This window comes from Amphibalanus amphitrite, unplaced genomic scaffold (genome assembly GCF_019059575.1).
Source record: "Amphibalanus amphitrite isolate SeventyFive unplaced genomic scaffold, NRLGWU_Aamphi_draft 000127F_arrow, whole genome shotgun sequence".
NCBI lineage: Eukaryota > Metazoa > Arthropoda > Thecostraca > Balanomorpha > Balanidae > Amphibalanus > Amphibalanus amphitrite.
This window is the reverse complement of record NW_024881622.1, coordinates 1-21,195: the sequence shown is the minus strand read 5'-3', so window position 1 is coordinate 21,195 and position 21,195 is coordinate 1. Positions and strand designations below refer to the sequence as shown.

At 54.0% G+C, this 21,195-nt stretch overlaps 1 protein-coding gene and 1 pseudogene across 1 annotated transcript; both read left to right on the top strand.

Annotated features, from left to right (window-relative positions):
• Positions 1–221: 221 nt before the first annotated feature.
• LOC122381747 lies at positions 222–13,633 on the top strand (annotated as a pseudogene).
• Positions 13,634–15,987: 2,354 nt separating this feature from the next.
• On the top strand, positions 15,988–19,578 carry LOC122381756 (protein N-terminal glutamine amidohydrolase-like; the record flags this gene model as incomplete). The annotated part of the gene is made up of 3 exons (XM_043366333.1): positions 15,988–16,004; positions 18,721–18,821; positions 19,328–19,578. Coding segments are annotated over exons 2-3 (334 nt in total), but the record flags the coding sequence as incomplete, so codon positions are not given.
• Positions 19,579–21,195: the final 1,617 nt, after the last annotated feature.

Here is a 21,195-nt window from a genome sequence, read left to right as displayed (position 1 = left end):
TATCTGCCGTGGCGACTCCTGAAGATCTGCCGAACACGCCAGGTGTCTGATTCTATCAGACTTTATAGAAGCCAGGCGAGATCGAGCATGTCTCCTGGGCCGGTAAACCATTGTGACTTCTGTAGATTCCGCCGGGGCGCTGTGTCCGTCTGGGGTGGGCCCGCCCGCGTGGTCGGGCGCACCTGTCACTGGGTGGCACGCGCTCGGCAAGGTCACGCTATGCCGTCCTTCACCGGCGTGCTCGTGCCCTGTCGTGCTCGGTCGCCCGCTGCCACCGGGCCTCCTCCGTGACATATCTCCGCTCTGTTCTGTTGCAGGTTTATGGGCGTCTGTGTTCACGAGGGCCAGCTGCACGCGCTGACAGAGGTAAGAGCCGCCGGCGGGCAGCAGCTGCTGCCGGCTGCCGGCTGTGGAACGGTGACCACTGCCGGGGGCGACGGCCGGCTGCTGTGCGTTTCTTCAGGCGCTCATGTTCAGGGTGTTGACACACATACGGCGATAAGTGGCATGCTCGTTTGTGGCTGTCGTGTTTGATTTATAATTGTTTGTCGGTGAACTGGTTCTTACCCAGCCGGTAGAAATCCGGTGTTAATGAAGTAGTGAATAAAGTCGTGAAATATGGACCGATTCCGGGCCGGGAGGCGCCCGGCCCTGCTCCACACGGTCATTCCAGCTGAGCCTGCGCTGTAATTATTCACATCGGCCCCGTTTTTTCCTCGTTCCTGTCGTCAGCAGAGGATCGTAAGCCGTGCACTCCCCCGGCTCCGCGCCCGGACACGTGTAGATAACACGGCAGATAGGCGGCGCGGCGTCACCTGACGTATCACATGCCGGTCTGCTGAGCGCCGCTGACATCCGGCGCGGCTGATTGTGGGCCGCCCACGTGACATACGACGGGAAGGCGCAGGGACACGCTCGGTGGCTCCCTGTGACCGAGCCGTCCTCTGAACGCCCCGCAGAACAATGGGATCACTGCACGGAGCATGGTGGAGCGTGCTGCGCCGAGCTGATACAGATCGGCCCGGATTTCGGCGCCTGCCGCCGGTGCCCTCATTGCAGCATGTTTCTTTTCTCCGTGTTTGTGTCGGGTGAACTGCTTAGAGACGAGCGTGCTTCGTGAGTTCTTGGGTTCGGAGGAAAGCAGGGTGAAGTATTTCACGTTCGCCGACTCGATGCAAGTCTGAAGACCGAGAAACGACAGGTGATTGTCGGCAAGAATGTGAGCTGGAAAGCTAAGCACAAGCCGAGTCCGCGCTCCAGCATTTTGATCCCTGATGATGTCGTCAGCAACCAAGGCCACACAACGGCGCCGCTTGATTTATGGATGAGCATCGAACGTGTTCTTATGAGACCCAGCGCTGGTTTGAAATCTCGGCTAGTGTTGTGGAAGCTGAAGTGATTTTCTGTTTTGCCTCGGACTTCCCTCGCTCCGACTCGCGTCATGTGGCGTCACGCTCGCGTCACTGCACGTCGCCGGTGCTCAATCTGCGCCGGTTTCGCCGCGGCGTGCCGTGCGTTCCGGCCGCCGGCTATTGTCCTCTCGTGACGTGTGCGCCGCACTCGCCGCGGCGCCACTTTCGCCGCACTCGTCCACCGGCAATGTCGCCGGGCCCGTCCGCTATTGTTCCTTCCGTTCCGACGCCCGAGTTCGGTTTTACCAGAGACCTTTCGCCGTCTTCCGCACATGTGTTGCCTTCTGTACAGTGCACACCTGTTGTCTTTGTTTCTTTTATACTGTTATCAAACATTATTAATCCACGTTTCGCAGTAGAACAATTGTTAATCATCGCTGTCCTCGTTTTCCACTGATGTTGGAATGATATAATTCGCAGGCGCGAAAACTACTGCCGATTACGTGTTCACACGACACAATAGTTGCGAACTTTGCCTACTATACTACGTCGATGTCGTGGTTTTTCTATAGTTGCCATTGTCCGAGTCCATGTCGATTATAGTTTGTAAAGTAAGCGCTGATCCGGATCTGCGATGTGGTCATCACTCCCGTTCTGCCCGGATCTCCCCACAGCTATGTGTGCGTGAGTGTGAGTCAGCCGAGCGCCGCTCTGCGTCCGGCCGGGCTGGCCGCGCTCCGTCTTCCTGTCACCAATCAGTGGATTATTCAGCGGCGCTCTGACGCGTCACGCGATCGCTCGGGCGCGGACAGCCGCTCCCGTGGTGACCTGGGGCGGTCCTGGCCGGAAGGGACGGGTTAGAGGGGAGGTTAGGGTTGAGCTGTGGGAACCTCGTAGGAGCAACGAACGGGAGGGGACAGTGAATTCGTATAGGTGTGGAACTTCAATCGAGACAGGATGGGAGAAGAGAATGTTTGGTGGTACCGCCCGGCCGCCCACGTCGTGCGCTGAACGCTATGGAAACCACATCGGAAGGCCGTTTCACATCCGGTCTCGGTAGCCAATGTCGGTTTATTGCCGGGTCACCAGGCGGGGCCACCGCCGGTCACGCTTCGGGTCACCTCTGGGTCAGCGCCTCGGGGAACCTGTCGTTACTGGGCGGGCGTGGCGCGTGAGTGAGAGTGCTATCAAAGGCTGGGCGGGGTTGAACCCGCGTTCGCTCCTCTGTGCTACAAACAGTGGGGAGGAATGCAGGGAGAGTTTTCTGTGTGCTACAGTTTAGAGGAACACAAGAATAGACTGAAGGTTGTAAAACGATCGACGAGAAGAGACCTCTTTTGGCGTTCGGCGCTGGGAAGCTGCCTGTTTTCCGGATAACGGCCGCGTTTCGTCTGTGTCCGTGGCGGAGTCGATTGGTGGCGGCGCGGCGAGCCGCTCCAGTTCCCAGCCGCGGGTCGGCGCTCTCCTGGGAGCTACCCCACGCCGGAACGATGTCCGCCAGGAGCGCGACCCACTCTCCGAGTCTGCCCGACTCTCCCGGGCCGCACGGAAATGAAGAATTCAATGAGACCGGCGGCGGCGCGGCTGGTTTATGACGTCTACCCGGCCGGAGTCGCGCCGCCGTGCCGTTTCGGCATGAGAGGTCGCAGATTGGCGCGCGTCAGCCGGCGACATATGACGAGAGTTACCGCTGACGGCTCGGGTGCATGCTGCACAAGCGGCCCACTGGCGCTCAGTTGAATTACGAGCTATGCAGCAGATGGATCTAACTGCCTCAGTCATCTCGAGCAAGTTATGAACTAGATATGACGCGTCAGCCGGCCGCGCCCGCCACATTCTGCTGTGCTGGCCGGCCGCCCACCGCGCGCGCGACAAAAAGCGAGCCGGCGGGGGACAACAGATGGACGGCGCGTCATCAGCCGAATGAAAGTGGGCCCGCTGCGGCTGCTGTGGCGAGCCGTGCCAGACCGGAGACGAACGCGGCGCGCCTGTTCCGCCGGAGGACGCCGCCAAGGCAGCCGCCGCGCCGTCTCTCCTGGACGCGCCAGCAGCGGTGCGGACTGGGTCGTACAAATAAATCACCATTACTGTCACTTGGCGTCTTGCGGCGGCCAGGAAATGGGAGGAAGTTATGTATTCTGGGCATGTGCCGCAATCATGAACAGAGCATTGTCCTGGCCTTTCTGCCGCCTGATTGTGTGCGCCGAAATCACCGACCAGTTGGCGGCCGACCACCGGTACCGAGCAAGCGTCTGTGAAACCAAAGCAGCCCGTGGAGATAGGCAGACACCATCTCATCGGAGCCTCCTGATCGGGGTGCGGGCATTCCCCCGCTCAGGTTACCCTCTCGGTGTTTCGTTTCATCCGAGCTGTCTGCACTTGTCAGACGTTGTGCTTACGGCGGGGCGGCGGGCCGGAGCTCTTTATGGGCAGTGGACCGGAGCCCCTGCGAGGCGGCTGATGGGGGCGATCGGGCCACCGCTCCTTTTACTTTTCACTCGGCTCCCCTCGCTGGCTGCGGGCACTTCTGCAGCGGAGCGTGCACGGCGGCCGGCACGGTCTCGCGAAAATCGTGGCCCGCTACGGACGGACGACGGACGGCCGCGCTGCCGGGCTGGGCTGGCGCAGCTTTCGCCGCCAGCTGCGACAGCGCAGCGCCCGCGGACAGACGGCCTGTGGAGTGTGGACGGAGGAACAGAAGGCCTGCGGACAGACGCCTGTGGGCAGACGGGGGACAGACGACCTGTGGTGTGGGCAGAGGAGGGACAGACGCCTGTGGGCAGTTGGAGGGACAGAAGGCCTGTGGAGTGTGGACCAAGTGTGGACAGCGGCTGGATGCATGCCACCGGGCCGCGAGCTCACGGCAGACGGCTTTATGTCTGGAGGAGGATGTGGTCTTCTTGACCAAGACCGATGGCTAGGGATGTGTATACTTTTGACAGGGTCTCTGTATGTAGATGTCTTCCTTCTCAGCAAATATGGGCCAGTTGTTATCCACATAAGGAACCTGCCTTTGAAGTGAGGGCCTTCCGTTTGGCTTGTGGACATAAAGCTCCATTCACGTTCGTGCTCTAAAGCGCACTCAGTCATGATTGATTCGATGCGGCTTTTCACTGCATGACAATCGATTCAAGCAAGTCAAGGCTACTCTTTTATCCACCGGACATACCGAACGGGAAATACCCAGCGAAACCAGCCTCAGCTACTCGAACCAAAACATTCTGCCGTTTCTTCATCACACTCTCTCCCTCGCACTCAAGTTGTCGTGCGTCTGGCCGCGCTGGAGGAGTTTCATTTCGTGAACCGTCGAGCCTGTGTCGCGCGCTGACAGGTGTGAGACCGCGGAGTTGGGAGCGGCTCCTCCATCCGGTGATGGCTAAGATACCGACACGTCGAGGCTTTCTGCAGCGCTATCGGCAGCTGCGGCATCGATTTCCATTGGGACTGGATGACGGCGGAGATTCGCACAGTGCGCGGTTGGATAGCTAGATGATCAGTCTGTCTTTCTGCAGATGACGACTGGTCTTATGGTCTTTCATTTCCGCTTAGATTGCTGGAGATCAGGGCTACTGTAAACCACTTGCGATTGATAGGCTATTTTTGAGCGTGTTTCATGTGACTCGGTGTGCGGTTTGTTTCTGTATATTGCGTTACTCTCCTTCCGTCTAGCGTGTCTATTGTCTTATGTGTGTGCCATTACGGCGACATTCTCGCCGACTAACCCGTTGTCGTATCTGCCTTTCCAGTACATTAACGGCGGCAGTCTGGAGCAGCTAGTGCAGTCGCCGGAGCCACTGACGTGGTGTGCGCGCACCCGACTGGGCCTGGACATGGCGCAGGCTCAGCTACCTTCACAGCCAGCAGGTCTTCCACCGAGACCTCACCAGCAAGGTGAGGAGTGGAGACCTTAACAGCAGGATGGGGTTAGAGACCTCTCTGCCAAGTAAGGAATGGGTGCTTAGCAGGCGCCTTTATCAACAAGGAAGGGCTTAGTAGGCGGCTTATCAGGAAGGTATGACCTGACATCCTGGTAGAACTTGACAAGGTGACAAATGTAGGTAGGATTCCAGCTACCGATTTGACAAGCGGCGCAAAACCTGACGTATCGCCCTGCCAACCGAGTACAGACATCCGAGAAAGATCACATCACCTGAACGGAAGGAGCCCTGACACCTCCCTGGCACGAGGAGCGTGGAACCTGACATGGCGACCTAGCGTTACCTGACTGTCGAGTCACCACCTCTGACCCTTACCCCGTCGTCGGCTGACATCTGTCGGAGCTCTCGGTCGTCGCGGCGACCTCACAAATACACAGGGCTGACGCAACCGGCGCCATCCCCGGCCCTCCCCACGGTTTCTGGTTTCTCCTCGGGGTTTACCGGCGATATCGAACGGTTCAGTGCACACGGTCCGTTATACATAGAACAGTTTGGAATTCATGACATGTCGCCAGCGCAGGTCAAACCTATTTCGTAATTTAGCGGCATTCGTTCAATGCCGACACCATTGGGCTGCTCAGTTCGGTCGCCCTCATGAAAGCAATGTAAAAATAGACCCAATCAGCGACTGGTTCAAAATGTGAAAGTGAACGCACCCCTCGTTGAGAAATGGTGTCGTTTTTAATGGCGGACCACTTTGTCCCTCGCCCGTTAGGTGCCCTGGTGACGATAATGTAACGCCGGCCCGCTGTGTCGGCGCCGAGATGGTGCTATCTTCGGTGCTCTGTGACCGGTCGATGGGCCGATAAGGCGGCCTCGCCAATCGGGAAGGTCGAGATTAGTGGTGCCAGACTCGGGCAATATCGGCCCAGTTCCATCCCAACTGTGATATGAATGTTCGTTAGAAATCGTCCGAACTCCGAAGCCATCGGTTTGCCCCGTTTGCCGAAATTGTTCTAGAATAACTCTGCTTGACGATTTTTTGACGATTGATTACGCCGAAGGTATGAAATTGGCTAGGACGTGGTAACTTAATTCTAATTTTACATGGCATCATTCGACACATACTGCATCAAGACGGATATTTGTTCGACTTTGTTCCTGACGCTTATTAATTATTGCTTACGATCCCCGGTTCAAAACTATGAGCTGTGGGTAAACTACCTATAATAGGTACCCATAGTCGGGACGTCGAGCTGCCACAGAGGGAGCTCCGGACCCGTCTGTGACGTGTACGTCCCGTTACTTCCGCCGCGTGACGTCAGAGGTCGTCGCGTCACGTTACGTCTCCGGAGTCACGTCGTGTGGTCCGCCGACCGCGACGCTCGGGGGCGGCGGGTTGGCGGAGCGCCCGGCTGGGTACGCCCGTTGGCCGGGTGCTGAGTGTGAGCTGGCGTTGGCAGCGCCGCCGCCTCCTCCGCCTCCGCGCCGGTCTCAGAACTGGAGGAGCTCCCGGAGACCGGGCGGGGGGAGGCGCTGGTCAGCGCTGAGGCTGAGCTGAGCTGCTGACGCGGAATGCTGACTGCGCTGAGGTGGTGTGAGGCCTGAGGAGGATTACGACGGCGGAGATTGCCCCGATCAATGGAAGATGGCGGGATAAGGGATGGAAGTAATATGGAGAGAGGCGTTAGCTTTCTCACCGACAGATGGGGAGATGATTGGAGAATGCTGATATGGGTTTCACCATTCTGCGTTAGCTGGTGTCCAGAATACGACAGCTGTGGAAGAGCAAGGATGAATACTGCAAAACACATTCCAACGTCTTGGCTATCGTCCTTTCTGTGATATGCGTCCAGTCAACGTACCATGTCGCCGTCGTCATGAGGATAATGTCCTGGGTATCGCACTTCGCGTCCTAGCCTGCGCCACTATCTATCGGCCGGCCGCGTCAGTGCACGTGCGTGGGTGTTGCCCAATGCGGCGGACAATGAGAGCGGGCGCCGGTCGCTCACCTCGCTCTGACCGTGCCACTCGAAAGGAGGAGGCTCGCGTGCGGCGCCCATTGTGTCTGATGCGGCCAATGCGGCGCTGGGCGCGTGCCGTTATTGTCGCACTGCTCCGTGACGGAGACGAGCAGCGGCGCAGCCCGCGGTGAGGATGGCCTGGCGGATGGAGAGGAGACATAGACGGAGACTGGGGCGGGCTAGGTGCTATGAAGGGTGTGATGGATCGGTGAACGCCGACCGACAGCCGGCGAACGAAAATGGCGCCGACGGCTGGCGCCAAAATAGCTCTCGGGCCGCTCAAAATAGCCAGCGGTATACGGATTCCGCTGATGTTAAGTAAATTTTGACACAGCTGTTATTTACGATCTCGTTGATGGTTCTGAATTTAGGTCACAATTATTTTAGGCATGCCGCCTGCATATTCGCTCCGCCTGACCGGCCGGCTCGGCCAGTATCCGGTTCGGTCCTGTTCTAATCACGAGGTGCGGCCACTTCGGTCGGATTACACGGCTGTCCAGCCATAAACGTCGCCTCCGTACACCGACCGGCGCGCCCGGTCGGAACGGAGTGCGCTGGCGCCCGCAGTTAGCCTGGATGACCGGCATTAGCACTGATCCGGCGCCGCGCCCACCGCCCGCAGCGCTGGCCGCTTATCGTCCCATCAGCCGTCAGATACTGTCCCATCAGCCGTCCCGGACTGTCCCGTTGGCCATCTCGCTGTCCCATCAGTCCTCCCACATTGTCCCACCACATGTTAATCCAGAAGTTCCCACCCAGTAACGAACCATACAGTCCCACCGGCCGACCCACTATGTCTACCTGCCATCGTCACACGGTCCCAACAGTTGTGACTGGAAGACCGTGTTCACTCTATTCAGGACGTGCGCTGTTTACAGTCCGTGAAAAGTTGGTCATTCCCACCCACTCCTCCTTTTCATTTGTCCTGAGTGCTTCTAAGTCTTACCAGTGGTACAACTACTTTCATGTTGGTCTTTGAATGGTTGGCTAATTGTTCTTCGGCCGTGACCGGGTACCCGTCTCGCCTTGTTTCAGAACGTGCTGGTACGGCGGAACGACGACCTGACGCTGACTGCCGTGGTGGGCGACTTTGGCTTGGCCGCGCGCATCCCCGACCCACGGTAAGGGAGCCCCGCCGTCCCACAGCACAGCATAGTTAGAGCATAATCTTAATCAGACCCGCCGCCAACAGGCGTGGTTTTGAATACGGACCGAGCCATATGTAAAGTGCCGGTAGTTCACCAGCTGTGAGCAGTTTTCTGAGCGAATTACATCCAGTTCTGGTTGTGAAATGAAAATAGGGCTGAGTATAGCGGCGGCCAATTTAATTAAAACACATATGTTGCGCTCCAAATGACTCCTATCGGCGGAGTTCACGATAATCTAGCTCCTCATAAATTGTACCGGCCATGACACCTAACATATCGGGCGCATTTCATCAGCGCATATCTCACCCGTCACGCAGCGTACCATCGAGCCGGCGAACCCGGAGCCGAGTTTGGTCCGCTCTCTTCGGGCCGCCCTCCTCCCTCCCTTAGAGTATAGAGTCAGTGAAACCAGCGCCGAGTTTTGTTCGTTCCCTGACCAGCCTGTCTCGGCCCCTGCTCTCCTCTCCCTCACAGCGCCCCGAGACTGGCTTCCTTTCTGTCCAGCCGTCCTCTCCCCCCACAGTTTATCGAACCGTCTGCCTGGTATCTATGTGGTACGAGTATGGCCCTCATTCTGACTACCCTCTACTCTTTCCGCAGCGTACCGAGCCGTCTGGGCACGGCATCTAATCTCACTCCCTTCTGACCACCCCACAGCGTACCGAGCCGTCTCAGCACGGTTGGCTCGTTCTGGTGGATGGCGCCCGTGTATCTCCAACCTGCCGTACGACCAGCGAGCGGACGTGTTCAGCTTCGGCGTCATCCTGCTGGAGATGGTGGGACGCGTCTCGGCCGACCCGGACGTCCTGCTGCGCACACCCTCGTTCGGGGTCGACTACGTGGCGTTCGCGTCTCTGTGTCCACCCGACTGCGACCTGGAGCTGCTGCTGCTCGCCTTTACCTGCTGCCTGGTCAGTGGAGACACATGTACTCTGATGTCTGATGTGAACAGTTGTCTGTGTCTGCCTGGTCAGTGGAGGGGTATACGAGCTGTCTGTATCTGCCTGGTCAGTGGAGGGAGATGCAATGTGTCTGTGTCTGGCTAGTCACTGAAAGGTTATGTCCTGTCCAATCGGCGTGCCTCGCTGTGCCTGCAAGCATAATATTTATGCGCTGTCTGGTCAGCGGGAGAAATATGTGTGTATTCTTTCTGTCTCTGTATGTGCGCCTGCCAGCATATTCACCTGTTGTATGATCCGTAGAGGCTGGTGTGCTGTTTCGTATCTGGCGAGTCAGTGTAGGGCGATGTGCAGTATGCCAGTCTCTGTACGTTTGTCGATCGGCGTGCGAGCTGTCTGCTACGCCTGTCCGTCTGTCAACCTGTCTATGCTCATTGTGCAATCTATCTGCCTTTGTATGTTTGTAGTTGTATGTCGGTCTGTCTGTCCGCCCGCCTGTTTGTGTCTGTATGTCTCAGTGGATGACAATGTGAAGGATTTCATTATTTATTGGACGCCACAGCATCTGCACCTAATGCCCTTCGCTTCTATTTATATCCGATAAAGCTGGTGCCTAGCCTTGTCCTCATAAGCCTCAGTGAAGATAATACGGCGTGCCCTGAGCATGGCAATAATGTTCTTATGACAAATACCGCCCAGTGTCTCTATGGTGCCCACTTCAGATAAAAAAATACGGCGCAGTTTCTCTGCCTGAACACAAGGCCCACGCTCTCCCGTTCAAGTGACAGCTCGTGACCGTTGTAACTAGTCAACAGCCTTGCATCTCTCATCTCTCTTCGACAATGAAGTTTCAGATAGTCTGCTGCACTCAGCGAGTAGTTTATATCAGCCAGAGCACTATCTGGATGGCTGGATTAGTCGTCTCAGGCCCAGTGACTCACCCCTCTCGTCTCAGTGTGTTAGTCAGAGGGAGGGCTTGTTGTTGCCTTGCCAGGCGTCTTTCGGCGCCCGCTGGCGCCCCAGCCCGGCGCCCCAACCCGGCGCCCCAGCCCGGCGCCCCAGCTCGGCGCCCCCGCCCGGCGCCCCGCCCGGCGCCCCCGCCTGGCGCCTCTGCCAGCGAGCGGCTCACACTGTTTGGTCTGTGAGGAAAATAAGCGGGAATCGCGGTGATAGGAAGGCGGATCGCGGCTGTGCAGCGGGTTGATGCTGGTCCAAGGCAAACAAGCCGGCCGGGGCGGCGGCCGGGGGCCCTCCGGGAAGTAGACGTCACTGGTGTGATAGGTACAGACCAACGCGCGATAGTCAGGCGCAGGCGGGGTGTCGGCTACACGGGGGGGGGGGAGGTGACTGACCGATCAGCGGGGTGGGGTAGGCTCGTGTTACAGAGCAATGTGGGACGGTCCCCGGGTTTTATGACATGCATCATAGCGTCATGCTAAGTCACGCATAGATAGTGATCGTGACAAAATCAGTTATGATTGGGGGGTATTGGTAATGATTTCGTGATTGGTCAGTATTATGGCGATTTTACAGTCTTATTTATGGATCCAGCAAGAAAAGTGGTCCAGTTTCCTCATTGCACTTATGATTGTTATGGATCACGTTTTATTGAATGGGTGTGCCAAGGAAGTCACGAAGGACAGCAATTAAATCCAATAATGGTTTTACTTGTAGATAACGAAGCATGTCTTTCGGTTCCTCGCCATGCCTCACCTACATTCCCTTTGTCCGTTCTGCGTGCCCCCACGATCGCCTCGTCTGGACCTGTCTCTGTACACCTGTGTAATTCCCTGACCCACTGTGACGCAGCTGTGCGGCGCGACCCCCTGTGTCCGTGTGGTGTGTCCGCCGTCTGCTGACTGTGTCTGCCCCTCTCTGTCCACAGCACGCCGCCAGCAGCCGGCCGTCCTTTGCCGAGCTGGTGCGGAGGCTGGAGGTGCTACTGGCGATACTGAGACCCCAGGCGGACGCAGCACGCCGGCCCATCCCCGCAGCCGCACCCACTACCCGTACGTTCTCAAATGGTTTCACACTGTCACCTATCGTAGAGAGGATTAGGCACTACGAGAGTTTGAGTTGGGATTTTCTGCAGTACTGTGCTGACATTGTTGGATCTCGGAGTCGGAGTAGTCGGTAAATGCTGAATGATCCTGCAGATCTCGGTGTCATGCTCCGCGAAGTGTTTGTTCGATGCTCAGAGCGCTCACTCACGGTTATCTAACGAGTGGGACGATACGTGAGACGACCCTGGGTCGTGTTTTTGCACTCTGATGATCACTGTGACACTCAGAAAACGCTGACCTATCGTTTCTTATACCTATCGCTCATCGATAAGCTCATTAAGGTGCTGGTTCTTTCTCCTTGTCTTTTTATGCGATTTTGAACGAGCATATCACGCATCACGGAACAACAAACGTTGGCCAATCCCCGAATGGGTAGCGTTAATTTCTGGCCAGAAATATTTACAATGATTTTCGGCATTACCTGACGGTGCAGTCTTCTTTGTTGTTGCTTTTGTAACCGCAGCTCGAAGAATATCAAGCCTCGTGTGCTATCGTGATCTTGAGCATTGAGCAACCCACTATTGCTTTATTACCCCTGAACCCACTAGCTCACCACGCCATAAGTGTCGTTTTGCACCACCCTCATGTGCCACGGGTCCATGAACCACTAGTTCCCCGTGTCCCCGCTGACGGCTGGTGGCGCTGCTGTCTCCGCAGACTGGCGCTGCTCGCGGGAGGACCGGCTGGCTCACCAGCTGCTGAGCGAGGCCTGCTCTCCGAGTGACAAGGCGCGCCTCCACCGGCGGCCGTGGCGGCGCCAGGAGACCCTGCGGCGCCGGCCGGCCACCGGTCCGCTGGCCGTCGCCCGGAAGATGGCGGCACGCGACCCCGCCTACCGGCCCGGCGACACCACCAGTCCGTTCGCCACGCTGCAGCGTTACCGGCAGAGCCGCCGCGCGCCGCCGCCCGTCTGCGCCGACATCTACAGCTCGTGTCTGGAGCTGGCGTGGCCCGGTGGCGCGGCGGCGGCCCCGGAGCCGGTCCTGGCGCCCCGCGTCGGCTGCCACAGCCTGCCGGCCAGTCCGGTGTGCGGCCGCCGGGCCGACTGCGACCGGCCGCCGCCCGCCCTCACCCTCACCGAGGCGCCGGCGCTGCGCCGACTGGCCTCCTGCGAGTCGGGCTTCTACAGCAGCGTCGGCGAGGGCGAGCGGGCGTCAGTGTCCGACCTGTCTCCGGCCTCGCTGCGGTCGGCCTGTAGCCACGACGACGCCTCGCTGGCCACGCTGGCCTCCTCCGTGTACACGGGCTCCTCGGACGACGTCAGCAGTCTGGGCTGCGACTCCGAGGGCCGCCCGGAGCGCTCCAGCGAGCGCTCCGCCACCGACTTCCGCCGCATCCTGGCCTACTTCGAGCGCAGCGGCGCCAGCGGCCGGACGCTGCGGCTGAGTTTGGGCTGCCGGCAGCGGACCGCCGATCGGCTGAGCCTGGAGCGGGCCCGGCTGCGGCTGCAGCGTGCCGAGCGCGCCCTGGTGCCCGACCGGCTGGTGGCCGACTGCCGGCGCCTCTTCGACAGCAGCGCCGAGGACCCCGCGCCGGCCGCAGGACAGAGGGCCAGGCCGCTGCCGCGCGTCCCCGTCTCCGAGGGGATCGTGCGCGACAAGCGGACGGTTTTTGAGAAGAGCACGGGCGCGCCGCGGGCGCCCGTGTGAGCCGGCCGGGGCGAGGTGGTGTGGTACTGGTGACTCCCGTTTGGTCTGTGATGGTACGAGTGAGTACAAACGGCGCCGGGAAACCGTCAGTCCGGCGTGTGTGCTCTGCAAGTTACCAATGGTGAGCTTTTGGTCGCCCAAGACAGGAATGTGACTTAATTAATCGTATTGTAAGTTGTGCACGATAACCCGAGCTTACTTATCGTGTGAGACTATTGTGGCCATGATAGACGTCCGTCCCTTGTTATTTATCTCCGGGTTTGGCGCTGTTCATCAGTGAGGTGTCAGTTCTTCCTGCCAGTGTCGTGCTGTTAGTGCTTGTAACCTTTGTCTGACCCACTATCAGCTAGTCTAATGTCGGCAGTAGCCTTGAGACCGGCCTCGATGGCCTCTGAAAGGCCGTCGTGGTGAAGGGGGCGACACCTATAGGAACGTTTGGCCGGCCAGCAGCGCCATCTGTTCCGAGTAGTGAGCCAGTTTCGCGTTGGCAAGGCTGTCTGTTCCGCGGTAATCGTTATTTGAACGGACAGAGTAAGTAGATGGGCTTTCATGTGACTTAGTGCTCAACGAACGCGGGGTTTGCGCCCCCCCCTTCAGGTGCCTCGATTGACGACCTATCGGAGCGGTGTTCGGTCCGATCGCAGGTCCGGATATATCAGTACTTATAAGTGCTCGGTCCCCATGCCAAAGCTGCGATTAATATTGTGTGAGAGTTGTGTGAGTGATGTCCTCGAGCATAAGAGATGCTTGTTTTGATCTTCCTGACAGAATGCGAGTATGTTAACCGATTGAGTCACCCAAGAGTGTAAACGTGGCTAATATGTAGTTACCATGTTGTGATAGAAGCAAATGAACTACATGAAATAGAAGATGGGATATTATTTTTGCGTGGTCAGTTGTTGATGACTCGATTTATAAAGACTGTGTTGATGGTGGTTTTGTGTTTACTTTGAAGATGCATCGTAAATACACGTGAAAACTTCGCTATGGTTTTAAGGGATTTTAAGGACGGCTCAGCTATAGGGATGATCTGCCGCAGTTATTTAATTCGTTCTATTTCGATTGTATCTGACCGAATGCCACACATACCTGGCACTTGCCGAAGATACATGAACAAAGAAAACAAGCATTTTAAACAGATGACAACACAAAACACTACAAAATTCATTAGTGACGCTAAATTGTTTGCTTACGGAAGTGCGGTAAAGACCGGGGTGATTGTGCGAAATGGTAGTTTGGTCGTTATCCTGTTTACGATGCTTGGCGCTAAGGCACCACACAAGCGTTCTGGAAAGGACGTTACATCATACTATGGACATGAGCCAAGGTTTACAACCTCAATGCGCTATATTAATTTCACTGACCCTCTATTCCTTTGCATTAAGTATACTTGGCCTATAGAATAGTAACCAACTGTGAGACTGGCAGACGAGCGGAAGGAACCAACAAAGTGTATAAGTTTCATTTATTTACCAACAGACCACAAGCGACATAAATATAATCTGATGAATAAACGTGCAAGTAGTTAATAAACACGGGCCTGTTGCTAACGAGCATGTCCTCAAATGATAACGCTAACAGTTCGAAATCCGGGCTTATTGTATACCGTTTCTCGGTTGTTACTGAATGCATCGTCAACACCTGTAAACATGAACACCATTCTCACTTTTTCTTCGGCGGCAGTGAAGTTTCCACGCTTGAGGCCTGAGGGGCAGTGTGGACGTGGATATCGGGCCGAGGTCAGATCCTTCTGCCGTTCATCTCCGCGCCACCTCTCGATACCTATGCGAGTATGCGGCGGTCGCCGATGAGGGGACGGGCCGTGTCGATGCGCCGTGGTCACTGACCGCTCTCATCAGGTGGACGGACCGTCGTCGCCAGAGGCGGCGGCGGCGGCGGCGGCGCGCGAGCGGCCGGTGCGTCGACATGTTTTTATTGACGCCACGACAAAAACGCGACCGGGCACAAAACACGGCCGACGCGGCGCACAGACAAAAACGGCGCAGCTGACGGCGCGCGGCGGCGGCGGCGCAGTATGTTCATCTACTGACAGGTCAGGTCTGGTTGCAGTCGGACCGGGCCCGAGGAAAAGTAGGTCTCGGTGTGACGGACAAAAAGACACGGCCGTCAGCGGTGAGCCGCGCCGGATGACCTCGATTGCCAACGGCCCAGTTGCAATCGGTGACTGCGTTGCACGGAGCAAACAAAAACAACAGAAAATGGTTTTGATGAGCATCGAAAGAATATGACCGATAAAATAAGTTCTGGAAATCAAGCTACTGATGCTCGAAGTTATCCAGGTAACTATAAATAGCAACTAACGAAAATCACTGAAGCAGTGATGAATCAAATCAGAGAAGCACCTACAAGCGCACCAGATGATAATCTTCCTAATGAGCATGCGGACGGTGATGGCCTCGCTATAAAAGCAATCGATGATAGAACACACGGCATCTCGTATTTATTGATGCGAGCGAGTGGGCTTCTGAGACCGAGCAAATCGAAACGGAACAAACAGAAGTAGGCATACGGAGTCGCACCACGGCTGATGACACGGTAGGCATTCGACAATAACTGAGGATATTTACTGGCAAATGGCAATGTCATCATTCTTCTTTCTGGAGACCTATGGCAGACGTAAGATACCGAGTAATAACCCCATCGATCTTATGGACCGTGCGAGCGAGGGAGAGGGTGCCTGAGAGGGCGAGAAAGAGGGAGTAAGAAAGAGACACTGAGACAGAGATGCAAGTCTAGCAGGAAGGTATGTTTTTTGTAAGGGTTGGGGTTGGGGGGTGAAGAGGATAACTGTACCCACCTCAAGACATGGCTACCGGTCGGCCGGTCGGTGTCCGCCCGCGGTCACCGGCCGGTGACCTGCAGAGATCGGTCGGAGCGGTAGGAGCTGTCCCTAGCCCGGGGGCACTGACCGGGCGGGCCGCCAGAGGAGCAGGAACGGGACGGCCGCAGACCGGCCTTGACCCGCGCGGGGTGTGTGTCGCGGCGATGCGTTGTGAATTGCAAGTGTTCGGTGCCGTATAATTGCTTTAGATTCATGTTATTTATCAATCCTTGCATCATATTCATTTATGTCTAAATTTCTGTCTGCATAAAGGAATCTGAAATCATCCCAGTGTGTATAACAATAATACCTATATCAGTTAAATGTCGATCAAGACGTTTATTTAAACGTCTGCGTAAGTGTCCGTTGTAAACGTCTATTGAACCGATTGAACCGTATATTGAACCGTATGTTGAACCGTCTATTGAACCTCTATTGAAGAGGCTATTAAACGGGCTATTGAACATGTTATTGAACCGTCTATTTGACCGTCTACTTAACGTCTATTAACTGGCGATTAACATGCCTATAGAAACGGTCAATTAAATCACCTATTGAACCGCCTATTAAGAGGTCTATTATAACGTTTATTAGAACGCTTATAAGAGCGTTTATGAGGACGTCCATAAGAACGCCTATAGAAACGTCCATAAGAACATTTATTAGAACGTTTATTAAAACGTTTATTAAAACGTTTATTAAAACGTTTATTAAAACGTTTATTAAAACGTTTATTAAAACGTTTATTAAAACGTTTATTAAAACGTTTATTAAAACGTTTATTAAACGTTTATTAAAACGTTTATTAAAACGTTTATTAAAACGTTTATTAAAACGTTTATTGAAACGTTTATTGAAACGTTTATTGAAACGTTTATTAAAACGTTTATTGAAACGTTTGGTAGGACGGTTATTAGAACGCTTATTTCGACGCTTATTAATGAGTGTACTGTCACATCAATGAAAGCTTGATTAGCCATAATGACTATCAAAAATATTCAAACGTCCTGCTTAGGCGTTGAGCCTGTTTATGCGCTAGTACGAAACATTTTTTAAACGTCTGTTTAAAGGGACCCTCCCACCTTCAAAAAAGTTAATGAATTGGCATGAAAGTGATGTCGCTCGGTTCAGAAAGAGCAAAAACGAATATCTACCAAATTTCATCGAAAAATATTCACCGGTTTTCAAGATATTAGACTTTTACTTTTGTTTACTTTTTGGGATCTCCGCTGTTCCTAGCGACTTTATTTGAAAGTGCGGCATTTGTTGCGCGCAAAGCAGCATATACCACCGCGTGCTACAAAACGTTTTAGTCAAACATTTAACGGACGTTCGAAAGCCTGATGACGTCATCAGATTCCCGTAATGGTTAAGAGATAGGGACCACGCTGGTCCCACCCTGCAAGTAAAGGGAAGAAATTTCTTGAACACCATGAAGCTGCGGGGGTTGCGACCAGGATAAATGGTGGTTTCTGAGCCTGGCCGCAAACTTGGCTATCTCAACTCAAAACTAATGTTAAGGTGGGAGGGTCCCTTTAAGCACTTATCAAAACATCTTAAACGTCTATTGAAAGTTATCGAAACACTTCTATCAAAGCACGATATCAAAGTAAATCGTAGTCTTGTATAACTCATTACGTCAGGTAAATGCGTAACCGTTCATTGCGCTACAATGCCAATGCGTTCTTCCGTTACAACTTTTTCCGTTTCACTGCTTCCCTTTTACTGTAACATTTGTTTTGCCGTCCGGGGCGTGTTAATAAGTTGAATCCCCAGACACTGCTTAGGTAGTGACTAGCAAATAACAATAACAGATTGAGATTATCGGTTTCTCCTCCAAGAGTTTATCCGAAGTCCGAACAACCCCTCTCTTATGCGATATCACCGGCCTACTGTCATGCAAGGTTGGCGGTTCACCCCGCTTGCTACAGGGAACGGCACTCGTTCCAGCCCTCGTCCCAGAGAGGACCACACCGCGCCCTACCCTCGTTCTGTCCGCTGTCCTGTCACTTCCCGTCCGTGTCCCAGCCCGCCGGTCTCCGCGCTCCATCCCGCTGCTCCCATGTCTCATCCCGTTGGCCCCTCATTCCAGTCCGCCGTCCCAAGATTCGCCGGGCCCCGTCCCAGCCTCCCGTTCCAGCTGCTTGGTGACTTGCTGAAGACATCAAAAGTCAAAACCACATTCGGCGCCCACCGAGACAGGTCATTCCTTGATAGGATTAGTTGAAGGATCGCTGTCTCGGTATATCTAGTTGGGTTGGCCCGCTATCTCAACCGTTTGGTGTGGGAAAGGCATTTTAGAGAATTACGGAAAAAATACCTTCAAGAAATAACTTCATATGGCAGCACTCTCATTGATTGTGCTGCCACCTGTATGTTGTCTTCCGGGCTCATTTACAACACGAACAGCGGTGGTGGAGGTTGTGTTGGGTTCGTGCTTGCTTTTGAGGAATTGTGCGGGTTCTGTGCCTGTGTTTGGTGTCTCATAGTCAGTTACCTAATTCGAGGAGTGAACTATCAGAGGTAACGTATTCCAGAGTGAGAAACGCAATTTGAATTAGAGGAATGTTTGAATGGGTCAGGTTCAGTTTTAGTTTCCTGAATTCAGAAATTCCCTGAGTATCTTTTTTCTGTTGATCAATGTAAGGACGGTAAGGACTTTTGTACCGATCATCATTTGAAAAATGTCTTCAATTCTTAACCCTTAAGCTGACTCACAATTTGAGTTAAGAGATACCACAGTTTGAGTTCCATTCACATTTTGTTTTTTTCATGTTTTTACATTAAATGTTTTCTTGAATATTTGTGTGTTTCAGGAAGATGATAACTCTAATTAACTAATGCACATTGTTTTATGATTTTCAGACATCTCAACTTCACGCAATGGCAATGGAGAGTCCGGAGCGGCAGAAGATCAAAGCAATTCTTCCTCCTGCAAAGGAATGCACACACACCTTACACTATTGGTAAGATTGCAATCAGGCACCCATGTCCTTCCATGTTTCAATGCCAATTATTGGATGAGCATTTTATTTTGAAGTTAACTGTAAGTCATACTTGACGTTAGCTTCAAGCTTGGTGACATTAGGTATATGACAGAACCTTTAAGCTTGTGACTATTCTGGATGCTTGCAAAAAAGTACTATACTAATTTGGTGTGAGTATCAGCCATACTGTATTTGTATTTCCAGATTGAAACTCTGGGCATGTTTTTACTCCCCCAAATGAATGATTGCCAGCCTTGTCTCTGGGCCTCTGAGGTGTCTACTAATTATCTGTAAGGTTCATCACAAGCATATTTAATCATGGTGATGTTTCGTAATTTCCTACTTTTAATCAACTGTGCCATGGGCAGACCATGGTGTCTGATGTGTATGAACTACGACACAATTAGATTTAACACGCCGGACACCGTCGGTGACAGGCACACACCAACCTCTGACCCCCCACCCCTTTCCTGTTTCCCGCACAGTGAGGAGAACGTGTGGCTGCTGTGCCAACACGTGCAGGACAAGTACCCGCAGGAGCTGCCCTACTGCTACGCGGTGTTCATCTCCAACCAGAACCAGACGGTGCCGCTGTGGAGGCAGCGCGCCGGACGCACAGAGGACCGCGTCGTCATCTGGGTAGGTCACGACGATAACATCACGGGACGGGTCGCCACGGGTCGTCATCGGGGGAGGTCACGAGACTACACCGACAGCATCACGGGTCGCCACCTGGGTAGGTCGCTGCCGGTAGCGACAGCACCACGGGTCGGGCCGTCTTTTGTCGTAATTGAGAGAGGTTTTGGTGAATTTTTGGAAACTGCTGAACACCGTATGCATACTACTGTTCGCCTCCTTGCTTAGGCCGCAGCAATACACATTCCTAATAGGTATCTGGGATATTATCTGTGTAGGTGTTGGTGGCCACCGAACACCACAGTTAGGGTCGCGGCCGTTTGGGTAGGTCATGGCCGTTCGTCCAGACGATCCATTATACAAACGGAGGAGGAAAACGGAGGGGAATGAGGATTTGTGAATAGAAAACGGTACTCATTGATTTACAAATTCGCGGATGTCTGGTATCTTGGTGGGATGCTATTTATGTTGATTTCCCAGAACCGCTGAGAACAGGCTCACCAAGCTCTTGTTCCCGGTTTTTTAGGGTCTAGTAGGGCCGGTGGTTATCGCTTATACACTACCACGGTTGACAGTGGCACCGAATGGTGTCCGTTTTATTCAAAATTCGGCCATGGACTTTGCCTTCGTTCTGAGCCAGCATAAAAAATTCGCAGAGAATTGAGAAGATTTTGCTCATTTTCTGTCCTTGTTCCTGTCGCCCCGGTTTTGTGATCAGTGAGACCCTCTCTAATCATCGCCAGGTAATATTTTCCGCCAGGTTCTGGCATATTTTCTTTGTTTATTTTGCTATTTTGTATCATCATCATCATCATCATCATTTATTCTTATGTCCATCCATGGTAAATGGCTTTTCGGGACAAGTGTCAAAGTACATACAAAGATAAAATACACATACGAAAGCTAAAAGTAACACTAAAATGCACAACACCCATACGGAAGCACAAAGTATATGTTTGAAGACACATTAGTGACACATTCATATCAGTCGCGTTCCCTCAGCCAGTCTCTCGCTCTTTTGCGACACAGCGCTGCTGAGCGAGCCCCTGTCACACCGGCAGGGGCGCGATTCCATTGGGCGGGCGCGCGGGAAAAGAAAAACTTCCGCGCATGTTCACTGTTTACCCTGGGAATCTGCAGGCGCACCAGCCACAGCGGCTCTGGTGTCCCGGGTGGAGACATCGGATCGGTGCACAATGCCCTGGGTTACGTTGGACGGCGCTTGAGGGTGATAAAGCAAATAATGCACCTGTGCAACATCACGCTCAGTGATCATTGAGTCAATGGATGGCCAGTTCAGGTCTGCCATCAGTGGTGATACATGGGCAGACCGTCTGGTGCCCTTCACCACCTGCGCACAGTGGTTGATAACCTTTTGTAAACGGTGGCGCTGGATCTTGGTACACCCGGCCCACACCGTGGAACAATACGAAATGTGTGGAAAGATCAGCGTTTCTACTATCATTTTTTTCACCATCTCGGGCAATTTGCCGGTCATTTTTGAGAGACCACCGAGTGTGGCATAGCAGCGCCGCACCACGCTTGAGACGTGAGCTTCGAATGTGAGTCCTCCGTCTACTGTCATCCCCAACACTTTGACTGTTGGAGAAGGTTTGATAGTTGCATTGCCAAAACGAACAGATAATTGAGACGGAGATCGTCTTCTGGTAGATTTGATAAGAGTTATATCAGTTTTGTTGGGATTGATTTTCAAACA